At 43.8% G+C, this 9,561-nt stretch overlaps 1 protein-coding gene across 1 annotated transcript in view; it reads right to left on the bottom strand.

Annotated features, from left to right (window-relative positions):
- The window catches only part of LOC119268080, an 18,844-nt gene extending 11,651 nt beyond the window's left edge, over positions 1-7,193 (bottom strand). Inside the window, exons 1-3 of the mRNA XM_037549584.1 lie at positions 6,798-7,193; positions 1,403-1,600; positions 1,007-1,279 (exon numbers count right to left, since the gene is read on the bottom strand). Of these exons, the coding sequence (XP_037405481.1) occupies positions 1,007-1,279; positions 1,403-1,600; positions 6,798-7,085 (759 nt within the window). The 5' untranslated portion in view covers positions 7,086-7,193. The remainder of the gene's footprint in view (positions 1-1,006; positions 1,280-1,402; positions 1,601-6,797) is intronic.
- Positions 7,194-9,561: the final 2,368 nt, after the last annotated feature.

Below are 9,561 nucleotides of genomic sequence, written 5' to 3' on the forward strand. Positions count from 1 at the left end.
GCTGCATCTGCCTCATCTCATTGCACCTGAGTCCAGCAACGACCGTTCCCTCCTTGCCTTCGCCGTCTCTGCCCCGTCCGCGCAACCCGGTGGCGTCGCGCAAGCACCCTGCTCTCTGCTCCCCGCTGCAGCATCTCCTCACCGGCGTCGGCATCCCTAACTCAAAACTCAAGGCTAGGGACGAGCACCGGTGTAATCATTTTATTTTCCCACAACACAATTTATAATGTGATAAAGTAGATGGATGAATCTTTTCTTGGACATGAACAGAGTGAGGGCAGCTGAAACTTGATTTAGATAAGTTGGACCACAAAGTTTTTGATATGCTTGAATTAGGTATAAAACATGATGGCGCTAACAATTTTTTCTTGGGGAATCTGTATATTAATTCCGAACAGAATGTTCAATGTGTGCAGTTCCCGAACAACTGGTTGATGGTTAGAAGTTGGATAAGTTGATGGAGAGATGATTGGCTTGTCAAGGTACCTTAACATAGCGCAAATTTAAATTTGTTTGTAATTTTCTTTTTGGGTAGCAGGGCTGGGTTTTATTACATTCACTTTTCAGTTTATTTTGAGATGCTTAGGCTACTGAGCTTTGCCACTTTTATGTAAATTAATTTCTTAATTGATATATTCGAACATGGATGTTCCCTACTGTTCTTACTAAAATAACAATACAACCAGGCATGTAGGATTAGAGCTTTGCTACTCTTTACTAGTGCCAAATGTGTAGCCATCTTATACACAAAACAGAGGCCTGGGATCGCCAGAATCATGTTGATTTGCATGGTAATATGGATATGGAATTATGTATGACAGTATTTTGATTTTGGAGTCTTTTGTTGCCAGCATACAGACCCACGGTAAATTGACTTGTTTGTTATAGAAGTAATTAAAAATATCATGACGAGAAATAATCTTAAAGAGCAAATAAGATTCCCAGGTAAGATCAAACTAAGTATGAAAAAGTTCTGAAACCATAACCAAAAGTAAGAAGTGTCCACCTTTATTTGGTACTCTGGGCACTGAGTGACGGCTTGAAGGAGGCATGGTGTTATACCTCTTGCAATCCAGCGTGCTGCTGCAACCATCCCACAGTGTGCATACCCTAAGACTAACTTGCTGATACCACCCTCATCTAATACTGAGTGGTGAAATGGTACTACAGCACCAGTAACAGCAGTTAGTGTGTCTTTCATGCTATGAGTGCCTCGTATCAAAACAAGAAAGGATTTTGTGCACTCATCACGCAGAATTGTATGAGCTGGCTTTAAAATCTGTAGGAGTAGGAGTCAAGTCAGATTGGAGAAAATAAGGAAGAAATTATGTTCCCATAACCACTACTCCCTATGCCCTTAATAAATGGACAGAACAATAAAATGCTACCAGCACTTACTCACCCCCGCTTTAGGTTCCTCAATGAGAACATCCACTTGTGAAAATCCAGCCAATTCTAGGAAAACTGGGAATGATTTCTTAGAGAAAAGAAAGCATAAATCAATTAGCCGTCGTAGAACAATCAACTCTTCCATGACTTCAGGTCCTTTAAGTTCAATGCAATTGCTTCCAGCATATACACCGGCGACATGTAGATTGCCCTGAAAAGTAACGCCAAGATTACAATGAAACATTTGTTGTACACACTACAAAGGCATGTACAATCTACCAGATAAAATTGCACTCGAGAGTAACTGAGAGAAAGTGCCTGTGCATGAAATAGAATAGTACCATAAGTTCAAACTTACTTTATTGAGTACTTGAGTTATGTGAATAGCATAACTGCTTCACATCCCTCAAATGAAAGGTTACCATAACCATTTTGCGAGTATTCTCAAGAAAGGAAACCCATCTTATCTTCAGAAAACTATTCATATGAAATCTTTTATTTCTTACAATGTTGTGCGATCATTTACTAACTAAGCACTATTATTAACTTCAAGTATCTAATCCTGTAGCTAAGGATCTGACCCGTATGCATCGAAGCCCAACCAAGAAAGCCCATGTGATTTACGCTGATCGAGGTCAAGGTTGGCTCTTTTGGTTTTCAGTTTAGTTGCTTACGATGACTAGCGCGGCATGTTGCTCAGAAGCTCAGATCGTAGACCAATCGATTTTATTCCCTCCCCCTCGTTTGTCCATGGCAAAACCATAGCAGGATCAATCGACTCTTCGCAAGGCGCAAGGACCAAGGAGACATGGACAATTGCTCAGCACCGTCATGCTATAGTACTAGCCCCAGGCCACTTTTGTCTGATCTACTGATCCTGATGTGTCGTGACCAAACACTAGATAAAAGGCAAGTCTTACACATCTTGACACTAGTGGCTAGTACTTCTTTTGATGAATTAAAATCTACTATAGTCTGGTTAATTAGTACTCCAACGATGATTAATTGTGCCAAACTAGATGGATTAATTTTGTTCATTGAGTATAGTCTTTACTACTATTAAAAGCGCGAGTTTAGTGAATCCAATAAATCTTGTCCATCCATCCACCAAAAATAACGACCCAGATCCTTCCGATGATGTGGTGATGAGGTGATGTATCAATCAGTCATAACACCTAATTAGGAAACACCACCATAATTAGGAAATTTTGAAAACAGGCATGGGATCCCCAAACGCCTCCTCCCAACAACTCACACGAGCCGCATGCGCTCGTGCCCACCGGCGCCCCGTCGTGCTCGCGGCCCCTGTTGTGCCCGCCTGCAACCACCAGGGTACCGCCGCCTTCTACTCCTCTTCCGCTCCTGCCTGTACCCCAACGGACTCGAGGCCTCAGTCGCGCCCGCTGGCGTCCTGCCACGACTGCTCCCGCCACCTTTGTGGCCTCTGAGGCTCTGCCGCTGAAGCAGCACAAGGTTGTGGAGGAACAAGTCCGCCTTGCTGCTACAAAGTGTACAGCACAAGTGTTGAAGGAACTACTTCAACGTGTTGCGCTAGATATCACTCTAGAGGCGTGTAGGCCAATATGGCAGCAGGAGTTCAACCCAAAACTCTTAGAGCAGAAGATCTACTCCAAGATCTCAAATAAGAACACCAAGTTCTATTATAGGTAGTGGGGGTACATAGTCTGGTCACAAACTAGAGGTGAGGACCTCTCTTTATAGGCTACATGAAGCATTCACATCTAACTTCAACTTATAGCTAGAACACTCTAGAAAACATTACTTAAGATACAATATTCCACTCATAGCTAGAAGACTCTAGAAAACAGTAGCTAAAGCTAAGAAAACAAGCAAATACTATACTGGGGTAGAAGTATCTAGTAGTCAAATGGATTTACTTCTGTTTTTATTTTTATTTTTCTTCTCTCTATTGTTCCTCATCAGCCGCTCCAGCCAGCGCCCTGACACGCTCACCGCCTCTGGGTGGCCGCACGCCAGCGTCCCGCCAAACTTTTGTCCCAGGTTACGGAATGCACTCAGTCTCAGTTTATACCTATATATGATCTTATGATTATGATTATTCTGTTCCCTTTCTCATATATATTTTGCTTTCTAAATTCCTGGTGAATTTGTACGATTTTATAGCTAGAGCACTCATGAAGGATAAAGAAAGATTAAAAGGGCAGCCCGGTGCACGTAGCTCATGAAGGATAAAGAAAGATCGATTCATATAAACATATATTCAACCTAAACATCTCTGTACAGATTGATTCTTTCTCTTGCTTCTGTTAAAACGTCAATGGTAGTATGCACCAAATGATTTATACCGTATTTCGATATTGAATCTGACAAATTAGGAATCCATGTCCTTGCCCTGCCGTGAGGATTCTACGAATTTTTTAAGTTTCTTGCATATATGTAGTATGGGATGGCTGTTTTTGGTTGTAAGAACAATTGTTATGCAGGTTTATCTACACTCTTCTCCGCCTGGGAATCATTATGTGCTTGCTGACTTGCTCTGCTCATATTGCCGCCAAAACTGTGAGCGCTCCCTACTTGTCTTGTGTATTAATTAAAAGCATCTAATTATGGAGTTGCAACATGGCAGCTAGCTGCTACTGGTTTATCAAAATTCCTCAAAGCCTTTCATGTTATTACAAGAAAGCCAAAGCTTTCATTTTCTAGATATGTCCAGTTTAAATATGAACGATATTTTAAGAAAGGAAATTGTAGTAAGTATTGAAACAGAATTGTTAGCTCCTAATAATAGTTTACTGAATCCACCAAGTCCCAGTTAGATTCTTCGAACTCTATGACCTTAGATGTATTGTAACCTGGTGATAAGGACTATTTTGTCTCTACTTGAAATGAGCATATGATTGTCGTATTTTTCTTGCTATACCAGAAGCTGCAATCACTGCTGATGTACTTCTGAATAGCAACTGTGATGAGGTATAGAGCACTTCAGTTGCTATACTTTCTTATTTCCCATTTATCTGCTATTTGACTTGTGATGGTTTGATAATTGTCGGACCTTCAGGATTTCCCAGATGATCAGCTAGGAAATTTGACGAATTCAAGCAGTTTGCGAATCCATCAAATTTTGAGATCTGAATGGGTAGGCCTCTCGGTGCTGGCTGCTCAGGTGAGAGATTATGTGCATTGTAACTCAATTATTATTTCTTTTGCCTCTCACGCTTGCAACCAAACAACTGTGTCATTATATTCCCTAAAAGAAACTCTGTAAATGTACTTCGATATGCTTGAAATTAGACACCGTTGTACTGTCTAAATTCTATTGTGTGATAGTTTTGCAAAGGTAATTTTTTTAGAGAATAAGCTTAACAGCCCTGACTTTATAGAAAGCTTAATTTTAATGCTGGGTAGACCAGCTACATCGCCCAACTTCTGTATGTTCCGTAATTAATCCAGAGTAAGAAGCTTGGAAAGTTGGAAGGCTATCTGCCTGAACAAAATACTACTAGTGAAGCTTTTCCTCCTGTCGATGCTCTGAGAGATCAAAGAAAAAAATGGCACATTAAAGTACTATGGGGTAAACATTTAGCCAAATGCAAATCAGAGTGCACCTTAATGTTGCTGATTTAGAGCTGCAATATTGTTGACATCTTGGACACAGGATGAAGGGTTTCTTTCATTTTTACCCTTTAATAATGTTAGAAGAAAAAACTCATCGAGCCTTAATCATCATCTGACCACTTAACCATCATTTCTTACCGCATTATGAACTTGTTGCTACGTACAATGGACCCAGATGACCCTAATCCCAACCCTGTTGCTGATCATTTTTCCTAGTTCTGTCCTTGCAGCAATGGACAAAAGCATTGGGTTCCTTTAGCTGATTCAAGACTTCTATTTCTCAGAAAGTTAGGGATGACGAGGGCTACAATACAAGTGAACTACAAGTTTGGGATGTTCTGGAATTCTACTTCTCATAAAGTTTTTCTGATGTACAATTTGGTTTTCGTAACATAATGGGTTTTACAAATGATGTCAGTACTTCCTCTCATGATTTTATGAATATTGTTGACTTTTTTTTGCAGGGAGAATATTGTTGACTTGGTAGAGCGGCATGTGGCACTCCTGTCTCTCAATGAGACAGAGGAACCAAATAATGCAACCAATAAGGTTCCAGTCGGTCACAGTACAATGGACCCTGATACACATCCTTGTACCTTTTAGAGCAACTATAAAGTGGGTTATAAGCCCGCTTACATGACACTTTTGCTTATGTGGAGAAGAGATAAGGAAAAAAGGGAAGGAGTGGGCGCTCATGCAAGAGCCAATATCTAACCTTATAGACAGCCCTAGTATATGAGTAATTAATCGTGCTAGCTCTTCATGACATGGCTCCTTAGAAAATATACCAAACGAGCTCCATATAAAAGAAAATCTATGGATCTACATCCACCAATAATCCTACAAAACACCATTGAATCAACGTAGCCCTAGCCAAATCTAGTTATGTACTCCCTCCGTAAACTAATATAAGAGCGTTTAGATCACTAAACGCACTTATATTAGTTTACGGAGGAAGTAGTAACCAACAGTGCACATGATGCAAAATCCGTTCTTGTAAGAGACACCACATGTTGGTAGGCTAAACAAATTGTGCATTATCACATTGCATGCAAATTTTAAAAGTTGCATTTTTATTGGTGTGCTTAATTTGGTTGACATGTGTGTTTCACATGCACAATTACTAGTGCATATAAGAGAACATATTAATTTGCTGATTAGATGTGTATTTTTACAAAAAAAAAATATGCTTAAGGATGAAAGGGTTATGCATTGATATTTTGTCATGGGGTTCATCCTTCTTTTCAACAACAAAATATCTTTTGCAGGATCTTTATCATCTTCGCCCCCTTCATGTTTGAATCCTGGCTCCACCCCTGGCTTGATAGAGCGCAAGAATAATTATCGGATGCTTGGACTTGGCAGAGAAAAGTACTCACCACTTCACCCGCAAAACAGAACCATTTACACCGTCTTAATACAGTCCTCGAGTGCATTACACTATACCAAGTCATCACCACTAGGGCATGATACAAAGAGAACCCACCGTCTCCAAATCTCCAAAGTTGCGATTTTTATTGCGAGTGCAAAGCAATCAGCATAGAAATCACCCCAAGTCTCTACTACGGATAAATTGCTTTGGAGTCGAAGGGGCAAATCTGCCACTGATCAATCGCTAGAAGCCTCTATCCAAATCAAAATCTTACCAACAACGCAGCACGCAACGTTGGAGATGCAATTCGAGCGAAAGGAAACCTCATTACAGATCCAAAACACAAGCTCGCGGTCGCATTAAAAAACTTAGCCGCGGCATTCCTATTGGGACCGGAGCAAGCAAGCCGGTGGCTGGTTAGCGAGGAGGGCTGTCTGACCTGGCGACGCATGAGGTACTTGATCCCGAAGGCGAGGTCCCCGATGGGCCACTTCCCGAGCGTCTCCGAGTAGGTGAATCGCAGCGTCTCGGCGAGCGTACCCACCGCCTCCATCCATGTCGCAGGCGGCTGCGATGGCTGCCGCGCCGCGCGTCCCCTCCGCCTTTTCCCTCCTCCGCCCCCGCCGGAGCTACCGGCGGCCTCCTCGTGATTCGCCAGCCTCCGGCTCAGCACGAAGTAGAGCAACATGGCCGCGCCCAACGCCGTGGCCATCGTCGCCGTCCCCATGGCGACGGATCCCAACGCGGCGAGGGGGCTTTCCGTCACCCCGGGATCTTTATTCGCTAGGGGCTAACGTGCAAATATTTCTTTCCAGTTTTCTTCCCCGCCTTGCGGGATGATGAATTGACGATGGTTGGTTTGGTTTGGTTGTTTTTCTCACTTTTCTTTAGGCGACTGATAGGCGCCGGCGCACCGGCTGAAAATTTCGGCCGGTCCCGCGTGGGCCGCACGATCTAGCTTTTGTAGACCGTATGATTCCATCGTCAACCTTATAGAAAACGCTGCAGCAAAAAAGCAACGGGAAAATGAAAGGGGAAAGAGACCAGCGCCCGCTCGTCCTCGGCCGCCGCCGACTCACGCTCGCCGACCTCGCCCGTTTGCCTCGCCGCAGATGCTCACCGCTGATGCTTGCCGCCGTCGCTCGCTCGCAACAAATAAGCCGTTGACCAAAGCAGCCTTTTCTCTTGCCTCCGTGTTGCATCCATGGTAGCTCCGCGGCGCCGACCGCAACACCGTCCCTCGCCGGTGCTGCCCACCGCACGTTGCAGCATCAATGGTGAAGGCGGCATCGCTTGCATACAAAGCCGATGGTAGAAAAAACAAAGGATTGCTGGTTCCAGCAAAAATCGAAGGCGGTGGAAGCAAAATTGGGGTGGTTCCAGCAAAAATCGAAGCCGGTGGAAGCAAAATTGGGGCTGGTTCCAGCAAAAATCGAAGCCGGTGGAAGCAAAATTGGGGTTGGTTCCAGCAGAAATCGAAGCTGGTGAAAGCAAAATTGGGACTGGTTCCAGCAAAAATCGAAGCCGGTGGAAGCAAAATTGAGGCTGGTTCCAGCAAAACTCGAAGCCGGTGGAAGCAAAATTGGGGCTGGTTCCAGCAAAAACAAAAAACAGTGGTAGCAAAAAAATGCTAGTTCTATCAAAAATAAGCGGTGGTAGCAAAAATTGGGCTGGTTAACAAAATCAAGATAGTAGAGTTGCATCCCTTTTGGGTCAGAGCTGGAACCGGTTAGTGGCAGAGCTACAACCGGCTATAGGAGAGTTGCAATCGGCGAGCGGCGGAGCTGGAACGGGCTAGGTGTTCTCCTCCGCAGATGCGCGTCTTTCCGCTCCGCTACACGGCCGCCTGCTTGTTTGAAGCATTGTGGCATCGCCGTTGTAACTCCGCGGCCTGTTGGTTGCAGCACACCGCGCACCGGCCGGTGATGGCCGGCTAGCAGCAGGGCGGCTCATCGGGGCTTCAAGCGGCGCGCGGCGGCTCAGAAGAGAGAGATTGGGAAAGCAGAGATTAGTATCTGTGTGAGAGACGTGGGGACTAGGGAGATAAGGAAACATGTGGCTGAGAGGCTTCGCGAAAGAAAGAACGAGATAAGGGACGCGTGGGCTGATTATGTGGTGGCTAGCGAGCGATGCGGGACCTCGTGTGTTGTTCGATCGGACGGCCCAGCAGCGAGTAACGCGTTGTTGATCGGATGGCCCGCGAGCGACCGGCGCGAGCGTTAGCCGGCGGACCGGTCAGAAACGTTTCCCTTTTCTTTATGGGCAACGCTGCGCATCGCCGGTTAAAAGATGTGTCGCCTCACGAGCCATTGAATTTGACCTAAGATAATGGCCACATTCAACTGTCAACTTTGTAGTAATACGGATGATGTGTTCGAACATTTGCAACAGAGTTTATGTTGTAAAACTTTTGCAACATAGGTATATTTGCAGTTTTTATTTGCAATAGAACTAGTGTTGCCGTTTTTTTTTGGTCTTCAACTTTATATAGGGGTTATGGAAAAGATTTTTGCAACATCAATAATGTTACAGTGTAACATCCCAAATTTTTAATTTGGAATGTTATACATTAGATCATCATTGCATATCATATTTCATTTTTGCATTTTGGTTGATCCTAAAAATTCTACGCAACTCAATGACCCACGGAGAGAGTTGGGGATTTCGTTATTTTCATATTTGAGTTTTCTCAAATTTTGAGAATAGGACCATTTGATTTTAATTATTTTATCATCAATTATTTCTATTACAAAAATATGAGAGAGGGAATAAAATGATTTTTCCAAAATAAAGAAATATTGAGGATTTAATAATAAAATCAAATAAGATTTTATTTCGGAGTTTTTCGGTGTTTTATTTGAATTTAGGAAAAATGTGCGCTTTTCAATATTGCATTTAGGCCCCAAATAAATGTTCACCTTGTGAGGCTTGATTTTAGAAGCCCGTGAAAATTTATTTCGGAATTTTCGGAGTCCGTTTAGTATTTTTTTTTATTTTTCTTCTGCGCGTAAAAAAAACGAACCGACCTACGGGTCGTGTCCGACTAGGACTCCGGCCCGGCTAGCTTTTATAAGCCGGGGGAGGCCCAGCCCCAGCCGAAACCCTAAGCCACCCAGCCCCAACGCCCGCCGCCGCGCCGCCGCCGCCGCCGTCCTGCCGCGTCGCCGCCGCCGCCACCGCACGCCGCCCGAGGTTCGCCGGCT

This window comes from Triticum dicoccoides, chromosome 3A (genome assembly GCF_002162155.2).
Source record: "Triticum dicoccoides isolate Atlit2015 ecotype Zavitan chromosome 3A, WEW_v2.0, whole genome shotgun sequence".
In the NCBI taxonomy this organism is placed as follows: Eukaryota; Viridiplantae; Streptophyta; class Magnoliopsida; order Poales; family Poaceae; genus Triticum; species Triticum dicoccoides.